Source organism: Pseudopodoces humilis, chromosome 1, assembly GCF_049639895.1.
Source record: "Pseudopodoces humilis isolate 2021_Gansu_Grassland_sample_001 chromosome 1, ASM4963989v1, whole genome shotgun sequence".
In the NCBI taxonomy this organism is placed as follows: Eukaryota; Metazoa; Chordata; class Aves; order Passeriformes; family Paridae; genus Pseudopodoces; species Pseudopodoces humilis.
In genome coordinates, this window is record NC_142200.1 from 7842239 (window position 1) to 7864361 (window position 22123).

General features: G+C 39.9%; 1 protein-coding gene across 3 annotated transcripts in view; it reads right to left on the reverse strand.

Moving 5' to 3' along the window:
• Positions 1-18852, reverse strand: part of PHF20L1 (PHD finger protein 20 like 1) — a 57241-nt gene extending 38389 nt beyond the window's left edge. For 2 of the 3 annotated variants that reach the window (XM_088051572.1, XM_088051579.1), the window contains exons 1-8: positions 18753-18852; positions 17623-17728; positions 10274-10445; positions 10044-10128; positions 9165-9253; positions 6678-6740; positions 2855-3062; positions 2074-2205 (exon numbers count right to left, since the gene is read on the reverse strand). In XM_088051572.1, coding sequence (XP_087907698.1) covers positions 2074-2205; positions 2855-3062; positions 6678-6740; positions 9165-9253; positions 10044-10128; positions 10274-10445; positions 17623-17705 — 832 coding nt within the window. In that variant the 5' untranslated portion in view covers positions 17706-17728; positions 18753-18852. The remainder of the gene's footprint in view (positions 1-2073; positions 2206-2854; positions 3063-6677; positions 6741-9164; positions 9254-10043; positions 10129-10273; positions 10446-17622; positions 17729-18752) is intronic. The other variant, XM_014255486.2, reaches the window with a different exon arrangement.
• Positions 18853-22123: the final 3271 nt, after the last annotated feature.

The following is a 22123-nucleotide window of genomic DNA, read 5'->3' on the forward strand; positions in this document are numbered from 1 at the left end:
TAAAGGTTTTTCAGCTGCTTTTGATATCTCTGCTACTAACTCCTATTGGAAAGAAATTAACAGGGCTCTGTCAGTATACATTTCTAGTCTCTGTATCTTTACTACTGCTCATGGCAGCAATTAAATTGGAACTTAACTGAAAATGTATGTAGTATGGGAAAGGAGAGTAGAAATGGGGCTGAGAAATTTGACATCTATTAACAAAACTTGGAACCAAAGAAGGAGCCTTCTGGGAATGACAATCCTGGAGGCAGAAGATGGGTTTTTATAGACTGCTTCCTTTGTACAAAAAGAACAGTTTCTTTCCATTCCCTCTTGGATCAAAAGCTGGACAGCAGATGCAAAGCTGGATATGAGCTGCCAACACTTTCCTAGGCTGCATCAAAACCACTGTGGGCAGCAGGATGAAGGAGGTGATTCTGCCCCTCTGCTCTGTTCAGATCCCACCTGCACTGTTGTGTCCAGCTCGTGGGTCCCAGCACACAGGAAGGACCTGCTGGCATGAGCCCAGAGGAGGCACCCAGAGCTGGTCAGAAGGCTGGAGCACCTCTCCTGTGAGCAAAGGCTGAGAGAATTGGGATTGTACAGCCTGGAGAAGAAAAGGCTCCAGGGAAACCTTATAGTCCAGTGCCTAAATGGGGTCTACAAGAGAGCTGGAGAAGGGGCATGTCATGATAGGACAAAAGGGAATAGATTCAAACTTAAAGAGAGTAGGTTTAGATTAGATACGAGGAGGAAATTCTGTCCTATGAGGGTTGTGAGGCACAGGTTGCCCAGAGAAGCTGTGGATGTCCCATCCCAGGAAGTGTTCAAGGCCAGGTTGGATGGGGCTTTGAGCAACCAGATCTAGTGGAAGGTGTCCTTGCCCATGGCAGCGAAGTTGGAAGTAGGTGAATGTTAAGACCCCTTCCAGACCAAATCATTCCATGATTTGGGACATTTTATTTTTACTGACCAACAGACTGAAACAGAACCACTCTCATAAGAAAACTGACTAAACATCCTCCACTGCAGACCAACGCAAGGCTGGAGAAGCCAAAACAAGTACTAATAAAAACTCTCACTATGCAATTTAGCAAATTAGATTATTTTTGTTTTATAGAAACAAGTAAGAATTTTTATCTACTTCCAAAAAAATCCTAACAAAAAAAGCCCCTCTCGTTTGTAGCACAGAGAAGTTTACCAGCCTTCATATGAAATATTATGGACTAGAATAATGAGTGGAATGAATTTCTCTCTTACAGTGTGTCCAAGGGCTCCTCTGTTAATGGAGGGACTTCACAACTTTTTCCAACCCTTTTGCTTCTGAAATGCATCTGATACTTTCCCAGCACAGGTACAAACATAAAACTTTTTCCTAAATACTGACAGGATCAAAGCTAGCAGCACAATAATCTTATTTAGAGGAATATAAATTGAAATAAGTTTTTCAAAGTCAAGTAAATTTCTATTAAATTCTGGAATAAATGCATTTTTCAACTGTTAAAGATAAATTATTTAATTTCCTGTTGTATAGCATGTATTCTGTAGTAACATCCCTGTTTTCCATTAATACCTTTGAGCAATAAAGGTAGGGAATTTAGACACTGAAAAAAAAAATCAGGTCTTCATAGTTTCAATTTGTAGGGATGTGTATTTCTAAATGAGAAACTCTTTTTAGCAACATTTTCACTTTAAGAAAAAATATTTTCTGTTTCTCCACAGCTAACCATAGCTTTAATTTACAGTGGTAGTATGCAATTCATTACAATCTTAAGAAGTTCTATAAACCCAAAGTCACCCAATAATGGAGAAAACTCTACATTTAGAGGTAAAATATGCTCAAGAAATTAATCAATTCAGGATGGCTACTATACTAAAAAACTAAAAAGACCAAGTACAGTCTTCAACCAATTTATGAACCAGGTAGATTTCACCATTTATGAATTCCTCTAAAATTCTAAACAATTACATACTGCAGTGACCATCTGCCTTACGAATGTGCTTCTATGCAACCTACTTCAATATTTTCTTTATAAGCATGAATATTTCACTTCATTAAAAACAAAGTCAACAACAAAAAAAGTCTTTTACCAGTGATCTTGTTTAGGCGAGCTCTCTTTGCCTGAAATGAGTTGCCTAGATTACTTTTCCTCTTGTGTGATAAAGTGCTCTCTGCCTGCACAAAGGCCATCTTTGGAACATCCACTACAGGAAATCCTACTTCTAAACATAAGAAAAACCTCATTAACTCACATTTAATAAATGCATAATACCCAAAACATTTAAATACTTCAGAATTGCTACTAGAATATTTTAAATATCTTAGTAAAGAAACTTTAAATGTTTATAAAAAAGGAAAAAGACACATTCTGAAGATCTAGAATTACATAATAAAACAATAAATGGAGATTATCTCAAAATTGGTAATTTTTACTGAATGAGAAATAAGCATTAAAGACTTAAAATGAACAGATCTTATCAACTCAGATACAGTTTCAAACAGCCTTGAATATGGGTATGTCATGCATATAGGAATTTTTTCTTAAAACGAGATCAGGGATTATATCACAGGTAAGAGAAGATGCAGGAATAGCAACTAAACTATACAATGAAATCAATAAAAAGCTATGTTCTGCTCTTGATAAAGCTAGTCAGAAGTTTATCACAAGCAGTAAATGCTGACTGAACTAGATTTATCTGATAAAAATAGTTTCTGAACCAACTACGATTATGTATCAGAAAGTTATCATAACAGCAAATGAGACATTTTCCTCTAGAAATATTGGTTATTACTTAACTGCAAAATTAGCAACAGAAGTTCAACACTACAGAAAAACCAATTTACAGATGTATTTATAGAATGTGCTTTTACCAAATGTGTCACTAGATGTAGGCTCCTCTTCCTTTTTTTGGACTTCCTGCATGATTGTAGAGGTTGAGGTTTCTTCCTTTTTTGAAGGGACTTTTAGCCATTTTCTGTCCTCTTTATCTTTATTGCTGTTTGCACTGGTTCTAGGTTTACTTCCTGCTTTGTTCTTGGCTGCTGCTGCAGCAGCAGCTTTGACCAAAGCTATCCAATCCTCCAAAAAGGAAAAAATGGTGAGTAAGTATTATAAAGTGCCTAAGACTCAAACAGAAAATACTCATAAACCCAGTGAGCTTTATATAGAAATGTTCAAATGAAATTCAATTTATTTTTACAGTTATTACTCAAGAGTGATAAAACCGACTTTCCCAAATTGTCCAAATGGATTTGAAGCATTATCAGTGTGCCACATGGACAAAAAGAAAAAAAAAAAAAAAATCTTTCAAATCCCACTGTATATAGAATTCTGGTTGGTACACACTCCCTGTTAAACTACTTTTGTGTCATTGCTTTAGAAACCCAGAAGCTCCCAATCCCAGAAGACTGATATTTTTCTTACCCTTCTGGCTCTGAAACACACAATTCCATAGTTGTTGATCTATTATACAAAGCTACAATAGCCTCAAAGCCGCGTCCAGCTGCATGGAATTCCTCCTGAACTAAATTGATAAGCCAGGGATAACTCCTGTCTCATTACACCTTTGTTTATAGAGCAACTACAGACTCTTTTACTCTTTTTGTATGACATATTACAGGTTTCACCCACTAACTCCAATAAAGTACTCTATAATATGACTGAATTTCACTATCTATGTTTATGGTAATTAAGTGTCATTTTGTGTAATTGCTTATTTGTACCATACAGAAACATTCAAGGGGTGAATACATCCCAATCTAATCTACGTTTTGGCATTCAGACCAAGTCAAGCTTCCCTACAAGCCAATGGAAAGAGCTTCCTAGGCTGAGCCAAGCTCCTTCCATTAGTTCAGAGCGATGAGACTCCTGTCTTATGTTGGGAGTCCTGACATGAGACTCCTGACAGGAGTCTTGATCCTGAATATCAGGGATCAATCTGACTGCAAAAATTGTAACTTGATCCTTTTGACTGAAGTATTTTTTTGAATTTTCTATAACACTGAGGTACAGGACTCTTCTGTGGAGAAATTGTGTGCAATATAGAAGGCAGCAGAAATGATCAACCAGACAGAATTAAGCATCTGAGTGCTCTGAATTACAAGCACTACCACACACACAAAAAAAAAATATGAAAAACACCTTTTGTCTAGTTACCCATGAGTGCTTTAAAAATAGTATTTTTTTTTTCCCCAACTGTTTTTCTCTGGAATATCTCCTTGCTGTTATGTCATCACACAAGATATCTAAAGTAGCTTGATTTTACAGATCTTGTTCCAATGCAACCTTTTCCCCACTCGTTAGATATAAGTCTTTCAAGTTTCTGTTCTGCTGAGGGTTTCTTTGCCTTGACATATGAGGAAATCATAACACAGTGTTAATTCTCCTTGCATTATGCTTTTCCTTTTCCATAGCTCAATACTTTTAAATCATTACTTTATATGGATTATGCTTCTTCTTTGCACCAACTTATATATTTAGAAACAACAACAGTTTTGATTCCTCTAAGATAAAGTGTTACATGTCCACATTTTCAATGCAAGATGCAGACACACACACATTACACTGCAGCAAAATTTGGAAGCACTTTGGCAATGCTCACACAACAGGCAACTACTGAGGCCACTTGGTGACATGCCAGCACAAACGAGTGTGTCTAACTGCCAGCTGCATTGTCAGTCAAAAGCACACAACTCTCTCTTGGCCAGCCAAAACGAGCATACCTATTCCAGTCCATCCAGAGCCCTAGCCATCCAGCAGGACATAAAAAGGATTGAGCTATTTGTGGTGGTGAGGAATTAGGAGACTTGAGAGTAGGAGTCTTACACTGTACCCTGGCCAAGGGATGAAGAGGATCAGTAACATGGCTGGAGACTAGATGTTATGATAAAAGTGGGAAGGGGAAGTAATGCAGCCTGCATGAAAATATGTTCTAAAGGGCACCCTAATTTTCAATCAAGCTAAGCACCCTGGGATCAAAAACTTTCAGAAGATATCAAGGTTCAAAAGACAATGCTGAACCAAGTAGCCTTGTCTAAGTGCAACATGGAAAGGTGTTTCCTGGTTTTCTTTGTATTTTATTCCACTGTTCAGATACTGTTCTTACAACATGGAGCTTACAGTAGAAAGACACATAACAATGAAACAAAGGTTGAACATTTAGAAGCCAAAGAGACACACTCATTATGATGACAGTTATACTTTTTTTCCTAGATTAACATGTAAATTTAAACTCAATGAAGAGAACCTTGACCAATTAGGATGGACAAGATTATATCAAGAGGTTCCTTCCAACTTAAAACAATTTTGTGAATCTAAATTGTTCAGAAACTGTGGGTCCATTTTTGTTTTGGCTCTGAACTAAACATACAGGCACTAAAGTGACAGTTAATGCCTGCTTTTTAACCTTGAATTCCTGTTGAGTGACTGCTCAGCAGCACAGGTCCCGACATGTGAGAATTATTTAGCATCTAAGATTCTAAGGTGACTATATTTCTTTTGTAGTGCACAGGAATTCTGCCTTCAAAAAGATACATTTGTGTCTTTTTCAGAATTTTTACTAAAAAATTAACAAAACAATTGAGGAATAATAGTGGGATCCTAAAGCACAATAAATTCTGAAATCTCCCTCAGGCTAACAGTATATCTATTCTATCAACCGTAATAGCAGGACACTAAATATTATATATATCACAGAAACTAGATACAAATTTTAATAGTAGGACAAATTCCCAGATCATACAAAGCCAAGGGCCCAAATATGAACACATCAGAAATTAATGGAGTAAAAGCAAAATCCTTCTAAAAGAAGTTTTCCCTACTTTTCTTTCATTTCCTGATATTGTCTCCCTATTGAAAGCAGTTGTGTAACTCGGAACCACTTACTCTGCATCATCCAGCCTGATTTCCCACTTCCCTCAGTATCTCACTTCAGTGAGCTTCTCATTTACATATGTAACATAAAAAAATAAAAAATAAAATACATCCAAAATGTGTATTTCCATCTTTTTCTTTCTTACTAAAATTCATCTTTCAAGTAAGCTGAGAAAATTGACAGGAGAATAGTAATGGCCCACAGCAGTTAGAAAACAAAGCATTACTTTATGACTACTGAGGAAAACTGTCATTATGCTAATTAGATTCACTAAATCAAAACACAGGAAATTACACGATCGAAAAATACATCAGCAGAAATTACTCAACAGCCCTACACATCAATTGGCTAAAAAAGTTGTATTTTAAAATATTCCTTGTGTAACTATAATCCTGCAACAGTGGGAAGGCAAAACCAGAATAATTTCCAAAATCCAACCCTTGCGTCAATAGCAGAATTCACACATACATCGCTCTCCCTTCACCTGCCTACAACCACCACCTTTTTGCTTCTCCATAGGACTAAAGATTCAGCTGCTTTTTCCTCCTCTGTCACACCATAACTTCCAACTCCCACACGTTCATACATACACATACATAAAATATGAATCTATTGACTGGCTGATTCCACATCAAGCCTGGATTCCTTACCCTCACCTTTCAATTCTACAGTCTGCCCCACCTACATCTTGGCTCACATTGTCTCCTGTCACATCTTCTTTTTTCCTCTGGCCCATTCGCAAATCCACGCTTTTTCCTCAGCTTCCTCTTCCTGTGTGCCAAGTCCCCTCCCTCTCCTTCAAATCCCTCCTCAAAACTCACTTCTTTTGGTTCGATTTCCGTCACTAATCTCAGCTCCGGCGCTATCTGCTCCCTCTCGCGCGCCTGATTACATCGAAGATAAAACAAAAAACATGAAACAGAAAAAGTAAGTTATCCAAATATTTCATATGTGCTCTCACAAGGGCAGTCTCAATATCCCTTTTTTCCCTCTCTGTACTACATTAGTCAAAGATCTGTGCAATTTTGATTAATTTGTGCTTATCTGAACCCCAGCTGAGTCTCAAGATTCATTGCACTGAGACACACAAGTATTTTCCACTCTTAAAAATTTTGCCTTTCTACTCTCACAACTGAGTCTTATTAAAACACACTTCTGCTGCAACTCAGAAATAGTTGGAGTGCCATAGCATTTACAGTCTCTTCCTCCGAGTCACACTAAGCTCAAATCAAAGCATTAATTAATCTCTATCTCTCTCCAGGTAATTCAAATTCTGCATGTTTAGCACACACCTTTCACAAAGATCTTAAAATTTGTTAAATTTATTGATGTACTAAAACTTGAAGTAACTTAAGCTTACGCTCATCCCCAGAAATGTATTTTTTACTTTGGAAATGCACAAAATACAAGTTATCCGTTTAAATGAAGCATAAAGTGTTGCATCTGACAACTCTATTTAATTTTTAAAATCATTTTACAGTCTTGGCATTTTTGTAAGCTTTATATAAATTTTAGTAAATATTTTCTTATAAAATAAATAATGCAAAAAACAAAACCATCCATGGGAGTTTGAGGCTTAAACAAAGCTCAGTCTCAGATAACCGATTTTCAACCAAATCTTAGTTCGTGTTTTTATTCTGAAATAACACAAAAACACTTAGAAAAACATTTTCCATTGCATTATATGCAAAAGAAGTTGCAAGAAAAGTTATATCTCTGCCTTTGAAAGCTACACAGACTTTCATGCTTATTTCTACTTTTGCAGGACTAAATGCTACAGCTATTATCAATAAGCATTACAGAAAGCACAGTTGGAGGTGTTCTTGTATCCAGACAACTTAAAAATTCTAAATCCATCAGAAAGTGAAAATTTGTGCCCCTAACTCCTTCTCAAGATTTCACTGAAGCAGCCTACATTCAACCCCCAAGATGCATAAGTGGCACCACAACTCTCAACTACTGAGAAAAATTAGAAATAACAGATGAGCTGGACTGCCACTAAACAAGTCTGGACAACATAATGGCTGTGAAGTAATGGATTTACAATTTTTTTTTTTAAGCTGAAATTGCCTGTGGCCTAAGAGTAGTAACTCAAGATTAGATACAACATTACTCCCTAAAAAAGCACAGGACAGAATTAGGGAGCTCTTTCCACTGTCACAAAAGGCTTATTTCTTTTCGGTCACAATCACATTACCCATACTACACACTGGTTCAACGGAGTTACTGTAAGTCCACAGCAAGAAGCCAGGGTTAGTGTGACTATAGATTTCAGTTTAATCTCCTTCAGGAAACATCTTTTAAATAATGCAGTGATGTCTGCACTGAGTTCCAGTGTCCCTTGCATAGAGGATCAACCCTACCATACAGCTACCTTTACCCTGGAAGCCAGGATGTGGAGATGCTTTCAAGCCAATTCAATTATCCATCTGCCCTGGTCACAATATGGATAGCTACAATGGTAATTATAAAGTATTTGAAGTCTGCAAAGTTAGGAGTACTCTGAAGAAAACTAAGAGCAAATAAAGACCAGTTTTCATGGATTTAGTCTCAAACAGTTTCAGTGGAATAATTTCTCATTAAATATGAAAACACAGTTACCATGCAAGATAAATGCAATGGCATTTGCACTGAAAGCATGTAAGAATTTTCAATGTTTCCCTTTCACAAGTAAAGATAGGCCTAGTGACTAAATCATGTCCTCTACTTCATAGTCTCCCTCAACTTCTACTCAGCATCTCTTCTTTAACAGCGACTGGACATTATAAGAGGCAAGAAATACTTATCTGTCTGATTGCCCTAAAGCTCTGATATAGAGGGGAAAAGCCCAAAGTCATGTTTATAAGAACACTTGGGCAAAAAGCTCTCATAATAGCAAACAAAAGACATAGGCAGAGGGTGGGGAATAAATAAAAATAAAAAAAAAAGAAAATCAGCAGCACAGGCTGCTGACAAGCTAAAGCTTTTTTCCTGAAAGGACACCAGAGGGTAAAGCCATTGGATGCCCCTGGTTTTGCAGACCCTGTAAGACAAGGCTTTGTGAACAGATTAGTTGGCAATGGAGTGTCCAGCAGCCAGACATTTCAGTGAGGCAAAGCCACTGGAGCAGCACACTCTGAGGCACCATCCATAAACTGGTGAAGCAAGGCAGTGCAGGGCCTAGAATAAAATCTAATCTAAATCTACTTGTGCTACTAGACACTTCTACTGTTTCAAGATATTAAAAACAAACAAAAAACCAAACCAAACAATGAAAACCCAAACAACTACACAAAACCTAACAAAGCAACTGCTTCAAGTATTCTTACCTGCCCTTTTGCATCCTCCGGCATAGACTTGATATGCATCCTTTTAAGACACCGAATGACACCATCATAGAATTGCACTGTGAATGTTCCTAGAAATGATTGATGGAATCACTATGAGTAGTTAAGAAACAAACACACCTTGTTACTATGAAAGCTTTATGTTTTGCATGTTATTTTGTATGACAAGAGTACCCAGGTGTTACCACTAGTCAGGATCAAGTGAGGAACAAAAAAAACATACATAATGACACCAATGAAACCCTGCTTTAATACTGTTACTCTTTGTCCAGCTTGACAATTTCAAGTATGTTTAAGCTATTGAGTCACTTCTGCTCATAACTCACTGAAATAGTTACATAATATTTAAGATGGGAATACACATTTAAGATGGGAATTTCACACTAAGGAAACAGTTCAACTTACACCCAAATCCTCATTTGCTCTAAACTACAGTAAAAATGTCAACTTCTTATGTTCATTAGGAATATCACCACTGTGAAGTATTTAATCTGTGTTCTTTTATCTTCCTATTTCCATTTTTTTCTTCAATAAAGAGAACTAAATTATGAAAATTTAAATATAACATTAACTGAAATCAACAATAGTACAAAACAGTCCTAAGGCTGTGCACAGGAGCTTCTGATCAGTGAAACAGTAAAAACAGTAAAAAAGCATTTTGTCTTCTAGGAGAAATTTCAGTTTTCAAATTTGATACAGATAAAAACCAAACTTTTTACTAAATTTGATATATAAAAACATTTTCACTTAATATTGGAGCAGAGAGGAAAACTTTATAGTCATATTACTTTTTTAAGCACACTAAATCCACACCACAGCATTTTCAATCAGATCTTACCAATGGACTACTGCAATACATACCCTCTTTATTAATTGCTTCAATCTTTGCAGGGTAATACCGACAGTCTGTCCAACGAGCTAAGACTTCTTCTCCAGGTTTAAAATCCTATTTTAAACAAATTTAGTAATTAATACTTAAATAATTTCAATTTTTTTCAAAAATATTAAGAATTATGTGTTAGAGAGATTTAATGTAGAAAAAAAGTAAAGCAGTTTACAAAAGTCTAAGACAAAATACATGTGCCACTTACAACAAATTCTTCATCATCTTTCAGCCCCTCTTTCCTTAATGCTGGTCGCTCCAAAGGTCGCAACCTGTTACTGTCCCAGTAAATCCACTCATCGTAGCGATGGCTCCAGCGTTCAAAATGCACCAACATCTTCCCCTCTTCATAATCTATCTTCTCAATTCGAGATGGATACCTGGAGTGTTAAACATGAACTGCTAAGTCTCAAAGGTTTGTTTCTTGGTTTAAATATAATAGTGCCTACAAACTTCCAGAAAGTTGTACTAACACTTTGTACTGAAAAATCTCCAGGTCTGAAAAAGGCTAAGTAACTGAATTGATTGGATAACATTTAGTTCAAGAATCTATACACAACAGTGAAAATTGGAATCAGGCAGAATTCAACTCCTTCTGCCCTTCACAGAAGTATTGAAATAGATTCAAAAGTGCATAGAATCTCCTAAGGAAAAAAAAAAAGAAAAAAAAAAAGAAAAAAAAAAGAAAGTTAATTACATCACTAATTTTTTTTTTTTACCAGCATTTATATTACAGCTGCTCTAAAGTTAACAACATGTGTACAGAAAAGAAAGACCACAGGAAAAGGACATCCATCTTTAACTTTCACAACCTGTTTTTCAAACCAAATACTACTGTGGATCAATAGTAAAAGAGCAGAGCTGGGGCGACCAATTTCCAATCCTACTGCAAATTCTTCAGCTAGAAAAGCAACTGACGTATATATAGGGAACCTGTCAACATGATCAATTTTAAATATAATCTCTCCAAAATATTGATTGTGCTCTTACAGGAATATCTAACACTATGTTCTGACTAAAATAAAGTTATCAGGAAGTACAGGCTTTCCTTCTTTCTTAGTAACTGGACCTGCACATTAAAACAAAAGATGTCTCTCTTAATTTGCTCCTTCTTTTCTCCTGTCCTACTTCTTCAACTGCACTGATATATACAGCTTCCCAACATTTAAATATCTTAGGAGCTGCTGATTAAGAAAATCTCTCTGATTTTCTAAGTTACTACTGCAGGCACATTTCACTGTCACATCAGAATTCAGAGACAATTCAAGCTTTTGTTGCATTTCTCTAGTTTATATATTTCAGAAATGCTAAATATTTTTGTACCCATTCTTTAAGACCCCAGCTTTTTCTTGCTGAACTTCCAAAAAAAGCCCACAAAGTCTTAGTCTAAAATGGAAAACTTTATTTTGCCACTCCACTAAACAAATCTTTTTCAAGATATTTCTTTGAAAGACTTGAAAAAGTAAGATCAGCCTCTCTTCCCCCTCTAAAGTAGACTGACAAAAACAATCTAATAAGAATGGTGAAGTTGGTGATCTACTGCATTAAAACAGAATGTAAAACTTATGGGTCAAACCTGTATCCCAGCAGTAACATTCTGGTTTAACTTTGAGCAAGGCTTCAAGAAAATAAGTCAGCTATGACATGGTTTTCCTAAGCCCTGCTTCTGATTATACTTTCTTTTTAAGTCCATATGCAGCTACACTTAGAAATTTTTTATGAAAATTTCTAATTTTTTTCATCTCCCAGAGTGTTCAGTTTCAGACTTAGAACTTAACACTAAGCATCAGAAAAAGCAGGAAAAGCAGAGGAAAAAGTAAAGTTACTGTTACTACAGCAAGTGTGTGAGAAACAATGTAACCTATGGGAGTTACAAGTAAAAGGACGATACAAGGTATTTAACAGAGGAAGAGAAGGAAAAACACTAGAAAATGGGGGAGAAAGTTCATTTTGCAGCAATCAGAAATGAGAGCTTGTGCTGCAGCAACGAATGGAAGCCAAGAATCGCGATGCCCTTTCCCAGTACAGTCTTAGTTTTAGGTTTATCACATGCCAGACACCAGTGATGCATAACTATGGTTGTTTTACAAAATTCAGGGCCAGCCAGCTGAAAGAGAATTCTTTTACTACAGATCTCCAATCATTATGGCACATCCCTACAGCCGTTCCCTTCTTATGGCCAGGAGCTTTCTGTGGTCAGCAGCAGTAAAGACACCATTCCAAGCACTGTGTGAGAGACAACAGAAGGGATAAACTAGGAGAACACAGCACTGACCTGGAAAGAGCAAACCACATAAGAGGGGAATGCAAAATGCAGAGCACAGTTTAGAGACAAATATTTAAAATTATAAAGACAATTCAGCAGGCCAAGAATCAAGACATTTATATATATATATATATACAAAATCAAGAGAAAAAGTTAGCATCAGTCAATGAAAGAAGATGTGCAAAATATTAATTCTCATTAGAGATCACTTTAGATAAGACATGAAGCTCAAGGTATCTCTAGACTAATTTCTCTTTGCTAAATATAATTTCTGCTATCAAAATCTTTCTAAAAGTCCATGATATGTCCTTAGAGATGGAACCGCCCAGACATATGCAATTAGTTATTAGGCAACCCAAACACAATTCTGTATTTAGCAACAAACTATTATCCTCAATATCTACTAAATTTAGCCACACATTGTGCCACAAATATGTACAAACAGTAATATTTCACAACTTTGATCCCACAGTGGAAAAGAGCAGAACATAGGTATTGCAGAACTTACTCCTACAAATTATCCCCTGCACAGAAAGATCTTTTTGGTAATTTTGTATCTTTACTGAAAAGAATCAATTTCATGAACTAAAAAGAGTAATATGAAGATTATTACATCTCACACACTTGAGAAATTTTATGTGGAAGTTCCTTCTATCACAGAGTTAGAAGTTCAAGGCATTTGAAGAAATACTGCAAAACAGGATACAAATATCATTCTTTACAGTACCAAAGAAAAATAATATCTAAGGCCAAGACCACTTTCCAGTCAGGTTTATTCCCCCAGCAGGTAAGCCACACTAAGCCATCACAATGAAACTGATATAGAACCAGATTTGCCAACACTTCATCAGCACAAACCAGAAAAACACACTCTAAAACTTGAGGGGAAAGTCTTCACATTTCACAAAAAACAAAACAAAACAAAACACCTCAAACAGACCAGCACATCGAAATTCAATAATCAAGGAGTTTCTTTTATGGGAAGAATCAATATTCTGCAAATTTAGGGTGTGCTTTTTCAAAAAGGTGCTGGAAAGAATATGTAGCAATCACAAATGAAGTTACATCCAAATTTCAGGGGGGTTGTTTTTCAAAGAGAGAACAAGAGAACTGCTGTTAGCTGAATTTATCTGCCCAGTTTACACATTGCATGCCCTCCATTCTCAGGTTCCAATCTTGGTGATTCCAACCCATTGGAATTATGCAATATTTTTTGAAAACCCTACAATTGTATATGGCTTTAAAACTTACACTATAAAGCCCTGGTCAGGCAACAACAGAGTTCTAATATTTATACAATAAAAAATAATTGAGAACTTCCCACTTCACTTCTTGACAGTGTAAAAAAAAAACAAAACACACACACCAAATTTTTCCAATGGACTCAATACGTATTAATAGCCACACAGATGGCACTTTTGAAAGGTTAATGGCATGATGTGAAAAAAAAAGTGACCAAAAAGTGGTGAACTGCCCTGTGAAATGGGAAAATAGGCATTTCAAACTGTAAAAAAGAACACAAAAACATTAGTAAATTTGCCCAATTTTGCACCTACAAATTCTACAAACACACTCACACTTCTTGCCTTTGCAACACTGGTTTAGAAAGTGTTTCCTTCTATCTCATAGAGGATGTAAAATGAAATACCCTCTGTACTGACTTTCACAAATAGTGTTCTAGTGTCTGCAAAATCTGCAAACACTTATTTCTAGGTCCCCCCACATTTCTTATACATATATTGCATTAAATACAAAGCAGAGTCCTCATCTCCCTTTCAAACACCTGCCAGGTAACCCAGTCAATTGAAATCCAAACCAAGGACTGTACTAAGTAAGATTTTGTACTAAGTAAGATTTCTCAAAGTCTTTCAGGGAAAAGGTTTCCTACATATTGGGTGGGGAGGAGGGGGGAAATCCATCCAGATAATCAAATATACTAAGAGGAAGTAATGTTGTTCTGAAAAGTAACCTATTTTAGAGGGCTGTTTCCATTTGAGAAACAAGGGCCATCTATCTGTGCTTCATTACCTAACTTAAGACTTTAGTTTGAGCAAATTAATAAAGACTGTGGTCTCAGAAAAACAGTAGTTTTTTTTCAAATCAGTGTCTGCTGCTTACAGGACAACCAAGAGAGCTAGAACAAAAAAAAAAAATACAAAAGCATCAAAAAAGGAAGAGATGCATCTTTAAATACATCAGCTTTGCAGGGATAGCGTCCTACTTGTGGGAGCTGACAGCTCAAGAACTGTCTTACACCCAGACAAGCACTTGCAGGTATGTGCAGCTCTACTGCTTTCTCATTTGATGTGTCAGCAAGAGGCAGAAGAGGGTGTATGCACATGTATCAGTTTTTCAATGAGATCACAGGGGAATTCAAACTGAAAGCAACCTCAGAAAGCCTCTAGTCCAACCTCCCACTCAAAGCAGGGTCAGCTATGGCAACAGGCCAGGTTTTCCAGTGTTTTATCCATCCCAGTCTTGAAAATCTCCCATGCTGGAGACAAACTCTTCAGGCGACCTGATCCACTGCTTGACTGTCCCAAGAGGAAAAAGACTGATTCTCTCTGAACTTAGTCTGAATCTCTCATCTCAGTTTGTGCCTGTTTGACTAAGTCTTGTTGATGTACAAAATCCTGTAGGTATTGGAAGGCTGACAGTGGGACCTCTGAAGCCTTCTCCAAGCTAAGGAAGTAATTTCTTCACTCTCTCTTCATAGGTCATACACTCCAACCCCTGATCATCTCACATACTTAATAATTTTCTCTTTTACAATTTTGAACCCCATCTATTATCTGCTGACAGATGATGATATCAGTTTTGATTAGAGCTGCAGTTCATGGTTTGCTTTAGCAAATTTCAACAGAACAAGTGGTACAAATTCTTTATGCAAGATGATCCCCTGCAACAGCATAACTGCTGTGCTTGATAAAGCAGCACCTGCAGTTACCTCCACAATAAAGCAAAAATAAACAAGCTCATTGACAGCCTGTCTCTACTGACCAGTTTGACCAGGCTACCTTCTACTCTGTCATGGTACATGACAAACGACACCAGTGATCCAAACACTGTCTGCAAAAACTTCATTTAAAACCACAGGGCTTTAAAGCAATAAGTAGACAAGGAATACAGATGACTTCTCCAAAGTTTAAAGAACATAAATGAAACACCAAATTCAAATGCAGCAAATACTACAGTTGAAAATTTAAGACCCGCAAAAGTACCTCATAAACAAAAACATACTTTACTGTATTTTTTCTTACATCTTCTAGAAGCCTTTCTTGATTAACATTTTAACTAGTCATGATTATTAGATGACAGCAAGCTTTCAGGAAAATGGAGAAAAAAAATTAAAATCCTTTTAAAGGCTATTTTGCAGAAAGTGTTCTCAATTTGTCACTTGCAGAAAGACTGAGCTAAGCAATACCAATACTCTCCAATTTGGCTTTTGTTAAAAAATAATAAACAGATTTCATGTAAGTTCAGCAAGTTTATTTTCTTTGAAGTATGTATTTCTGCATGCAAATGAGAGGAATGCATATAGATTTTATATAGAAAGAATTTTAAAAACATCCACCACCCCCTTATTCAACAGAACGCCAACTAAAAAAAATCCCATAGACTATCATTGCAACCCTTGACACCCTAATAATAGCACAACAGTAGATTTTCTGTCACAAGGTATTTGGTTTTGTATTATTAGTTCATTCTGTAGTACAAGTTCATTTGGAATACAGTCCTGTTTTCATTGTTGCTGCAACTGCTAAATTTTGATATTAACTTTCTTCTGTATATGGCACCACAAAGGTTTACATGCATTTAAACTTGACCTGGGCTTTCCTGGTGATACAGATGATAAATCAATTCCTGGAAAGTTCAGGATAAATTCTATTCTTTCTGAAAACACCCAGCAACTCAGCTGTAGAGCTTGGCCATGCCTGAGAATCCAAACCTAGACAAGAACTCCAGCACTGACATGCAACCCTTCCAAGAGAAAAGGGTGGGTACGTCTGACACAAACTATATACTGGACATTCAAAGTGATTCTTTTGATATAATTAAACTATTTTTACATATTAATTTTTGTTACCTGATTACATTAACCAACTATCTCTAGTCACAGAAGATGCTATAAAAAGTTTTATTGTTCTATTTTGGATGTTTTCCTTAGTCTGCCATTCAGTTACAGAATCAGTATGCTGAAAACCCAGTCTACAGCAACAGGTAAGAACAAGAACAGTTCTATAAATCGAGTCCTTTAGAGTCAATTCATTAAGAAAACACTCTTCCTATAATTAAAATCAAAGCTCTACAAATAAAAAGTTTGACCCAACTTTTTATACAGAGCACATAAATACTGGAGCAGACATGTCAACACTACACAGACTTCTCTCTCACATCATTTGGAGTTAACAGGACCAGATATTTACAGGAACATGCTGAGGTCTCCAGGAATGCAACAGAAAAGCAGGTACACACCTCTACATTTCCTAGCCCTAATAAAACAGACAGCAGCTAAGAAAAAATTTCTAGGTAGAAGTATTAACTACTTCTGCCACCTACTTTAACAAAACCAGGGAGTTTTCAAACTCAACTAGCATGGCCAGTACACATCAACAAATTAGCCCACTTGCTTTAATAAATTTTTTACTAACAATTTATTTCACCAGATCAGCTCCTTTCACAATACACATGCTGTGCAGCATAGTCCTTGTGCCCACAATTTCCATTTCATAGTCTGAATTCACAATATGCCTGGGTGGTTGCAGAGTCACACTTTTAAGCACTTCATTCCTCCAGCTGTTTAACACAAACACAACTGTACCTTACCTATCCCATGAACTCCAACCCAGGATGTGTTGTTGTTTTTTTTTTAAATCAGTTTTGTGAACCTGTCAAGTGTGACAACCGAATACAAAACAACTCCCCGTGCATGCCTTCAAATGAAAACAAAAGAAGTCTTTGATCATGAAGTTTGCTTCATTGACACACCGACCACCTCGGCCATGACACTGAATTCCACACTACTCCAGAAAGGCTCTTTGCTTGTTACAGCTGCACAAGCCACTAAAAGCAAATAAACACAAATCCATAGAAAAGTTCAGCTCAATTTATGAAGAGAGAATATTTTTCTAAAAGCTAACAGTTTTAGCAGACTTTGGTGGAAATTCATAAAGTTCACATGTGGAAACTGTCAACATGTGGTGCACCGATTTTAATAATCAGTTATCAAAGCACACAAACTACACAAAATAATTATGCTCACAGCAAATACTACACAAAGTCTTCCGTACCATTTTTGTAAATAGTCCAGTGCCTCCAAACGAGCACCAATCTCAAATGTGATTCCAGGACGATTTGGAGGCTTTTTACTCATCTTGATATTGTCTTTTTCACCACCTTTGAAGGAAGGAAAAAAGTTGCATTAAAACACATTATGTTGTTTAAAACGTGTCACTGACAGCAAACATATTCCAGAGGGTGAAAAGATGCAAAATTTTGATCCTGACTCTGTTGTTAACTGCTTAGCTTACAGAATATACAGTCAGGGCCCAAAAAAAGGCATAAAAAAACATCCATACACAGTTTTATTCAGATTTCTTTCCCTTTGAAAAAAAATCTGTTGTCAACCTTAACAGTAAAAAATAATAAGGAAAAAACTATAGTGCTCATCTCTGGAACTGTACTAGACTGTAATTCCTTCACATTCTTTTTAAGCAAAATTTTAATTTACCTACAGCAAGCATGTGTGCTTTCCTCGGGTGTAGAAAAGGCAAACCAAAAACTTACCTTATCAAGAACAGATAAACATGGCCTAAAGGACAAGTAAGATGAAATTAGCACAAACAAAAAATAAACAAAAACCCATCTTGAGTCCTTCTATACACTCTGGAGTTGCACTCATAGCACTGAGTTTCAGTCACAACTGGCTTCTAATTTTATTTTGTAGCTCAGTCACTATCAAAAAAAAAAAAAAAAAAGCAAAACAAAACCCCTCTCTGTGCAACTACTGTCGCTATCACCGCGACTTTCTGCGGCGCTCCCTGTTACCACGCCAAGCCCACTCGCAGAGCGGGAGTGCCGGGATGCGGGGTCGGAGCCTCCCTGCCCCGCACTGCGGGGGGAGCGACACCCGGCCCCCGTTCTCCAGCGGGGATCCCCTGGAAGCGCCGGGAGCGCGGAGACACAAAGGGCGCAGCCCAGCCGGGCCCGGAGCGAGAGGGCCGCGGCCCGGCGGGGACTCGGCGCACGGCACACCCGGGGGAGGCCCCGCCGGACCCCCGGCTGCGGGCGGGGCCCGGCGCGAGCAGAGCCGCGGGCGCCGCCCCGCCAGGCCCGATCGCCGTGCGAAGGGCGCCGGAGCCCCGTGGCCCACGCTCCCTCCGCATTCCCTCCTCGCCGCCCCCGCGCTGCCGGCCCTTACCGCCCGCTCGGCTCGCTCGGGGCCCGGCGCGGCTGCCGCGGGCTGTCCGGCACGGCCGCCCCTCACCGCCCCATCCTGCCCGCGCCCCGCGCGCGTCACCGCCGCGCGACGCGCCCCGCCCCCGGCACGTGACTGCGCAGGGGCGGGGGCGAGCGAGACAAAGAGCGACGGCCTCGGGCTGGGGACAGCGACATGGGGACAGGGGCACGGGGATACCGGCACAGGGATACCGGGCTGGGGACAGCGACATGGGGACAGCGACATGGGGACAGCGACATGGGGACAGGGGCACAGGGATACCGGGCTGGGGACAGCGACATCGGGACAGGGGCACGGGGATACCGGCACAGGGATACCGGGCTGGGGACAGCGACATGGGGACAGGGGCACGGGGATACCGGCACAGGGACACCGGGCTGGGGACAGCGGCATGGGGATACCGGGCTGGGCACATCGACATGGGGACACCGGCACGGGGACACCGGGCTGGGCACATCGACATGGGGACACCGGCACGGGGACACCGGCACAGGGACGCCGGTCCGGGGACACCGGGCTGGAGACACAGCCTGACACAGCCACACCAACACAGCCCTAGTGGGGACACAGCGTTAGGGACACAGCCACAGCCTGAGCGGGGACACTGACACGGAGATGCTGACGCAGCCTGAGCGGGGACACCGGGCTGGGGACACCGGCAAGGGGACACTGACACGGCCTCATCGCCTTGGCCTCACCGCCGTCCCCGCCGCCGGCACACACAGCCAAGCCTCCGGCACAGAAACAGAGGAGAGCGGAGGGAGTTGTCCAGTGGAGGGAAAGGAAGGTGTTTAATTAAGGGGCTGAAGCATTTCTCGTATTGGGAAAGGCTGAGGGGGTTCAGCCCCAGAACAGGCAGCTGGGAGGGGACCTCATCCAGGGCTATCTGAAGGGAGGGTGTCAAGAGGATGGACCAGGCTCTGCTTGGTGGTGCCGAGTACTAGGACAAGAGGGAATGGGCAGAAACTGATACACAGGAAGTTTCAGCTGAATAGGAAGAACTTTAGTGTGCAGTGACTGTGCACTGAAATACTGCCTTAAGAGGGTGTGGAGTCTCTCCACTAATTCAAGTGGACACAATCCTGTGCCATGTGTTCTAGAATGACCCTGCTTAAGCAGGGACGTTGAACCAGATGACCCACTGCTGTCCCTTCCAAGCTGACCAGTTCTGTGACACTGTGATTATGTGAGAGGGAGAAAAAGACTCAGGGCAATCACTGAGATGGTCCTGGAGGTGCCACAGCTGTGGCTGGTGGCCGTAGGACAGCCCCAGACAGGCAGCAGACTCACAGTGGCCTGTCTTTGTGTCTGGTGTTGTTTTTTTTTTTTTCTTGCTTTTATTCATCTCAGCCTCCCCCTGTGCTGCTGAGAGCAGGGTGAGGGAGCAACTGGGTGGGTGCTTGGCAGCTGGTGCGACCAGCCCACGGCTGTCCCTGTGACACCCAGTGGTATGATGACTGTTCTGTTGCTGCTTGCTGTGCTGCTTATCACTGTGTTCTGTTCTGCCTGAGAGATCTATGATAAATGACCATGAGCCAAGTCTGGCATTGACCCCTGCACTGCTGCCATCTCAGTGTTCAGTGAAAAATCTCATGGAGTCTTTCCTTCTCTTCTTCACCAGGACAGATGTTCCCAAGCTGGTAATGGCAAGATCAGCATCATCACATCCTCATGGACATGATCTGTAAAATAAATGTCAAGTTTCCACCAATTAATAAAAAGGCTTTCCTAGCCATAGTGTATTTCTGGAAACTGCAGATTCTGGATCACAGCTTGTGAGTCCTTTCCATTCAGTGACCTTTAAGAACTTTTTAAAGTCTATTGAGTTTGTGTGGCAAGACTTTGGTAGTGGAGGGCTTCTATGAGAAGCTGCCAGAAGCTTCCGCCATGTCCACCAGGGTCAAAGCCAACTGGGTCTAAGATCCACCATTGGCCAATGCTCCGGCCATCAGTGACAGAGTTTTGCTTCTGATGGTAACTGGTAAGTGATCTCAGGAGTGATCCTTAGGAGTGACCTCTCCTCTTGCCCCAGAAGCCTTTTGTTATATTTACTCTCCCCTGTCCAGTTGAGGAGGACAGTGACAGAGTGGCTTTGGTGGGCACCTGGTGTCCAGACAGGGTCACTAAACAGCAGCAGGACAGAGAGGACAGTTTGTATGGTAGCCCTTGGACTTGTCCAGAGAGTACCAACTGTGAGAAGCATGCTCTGTGCTCACCTGCAGCCTCTGGCAGAAAACACCTGGAAAGAGCCAAGGTTGACCTCTGGGGTTCTGGAGCTGAGGGTATCAAGGGTCTGAGGTGTACTAGATGTTCACAGCAAGGGGCACCTCTACAACAACCTCTACAACAACGTCCACTTGTGGCCCAGCTCTACAGATAATGCAACTGAAGCTACATGGAATAAGGGGGTAGGATTGATCACACAGTGGGCTCAGATGAGGAACTCCCAGTGCCTTTGAATGCTGAAAGAAATCACCATTGATCCAGGAGGCAGAGATTTCAGAGCATCATCTGAGGAGGTGGCTCAAGCCCAACAGTGTAATAAATAGTAGAAAGTGAAATGCAATATGATCTGTTTACCAATGCTTCCTGTTGTGTTGTGCAAAACCATCTGATGTGGAAAGCTACAGGGTGGAGCACAAGTTACGGACCAAATTAATTGATTGGACTTGTATGGATGTTTGGGGGATGTCCCACAGGCTAAAGGAACGACATCTATGTATATGTCACTGGACAAGGAGGAGGATCATGATTGATGATGATGTTGATAACACAGCAGTGTGGTGTCTGTTGCTGAATAACCCACAGTGTCAGCACTCACTTTTGGTTTTTTTTCCATTCATCTTCCCCAGAAAGCAGGCAAGGATTGGGCAAGAGACTGGGAGGGGCAGAACTAGGACAGTTGGCCTAAACTGGCCAAAGGGATGTTCCATGCCATAAAACACTGGCCTCAGCAAGAAAACCTGGGGCAGAAGAAGAAAAGTGGGACATTTTTCTTCCAAGGTGACCATTGCTGCTAGATGGAGTGGTATAGGTCTGCTGATGGGAAGTACTGAGTACTTGCCTTTGAATTTCTTGGGGTTATTTTGGGTTGGGTTGTTTGGTTTAGGGGTTTTTGCTTTCCTTCACTTACTAAACTATCCTCATCCAGATTTGCAAACATTTCTGGAGGTGCTGGTTGACAGCGACTGAACATGAGCCAGCAGTGTGCCAAGAAGAACAATGGCATCCAGGCTTGTAGAAACAGTGCAGCCAGCAGGACTAGGGAATGAAATTGTCCCTCTACTCAGCACTGGTGAGGATGTATCTTGAATCCTACACTTAGTTTTGGG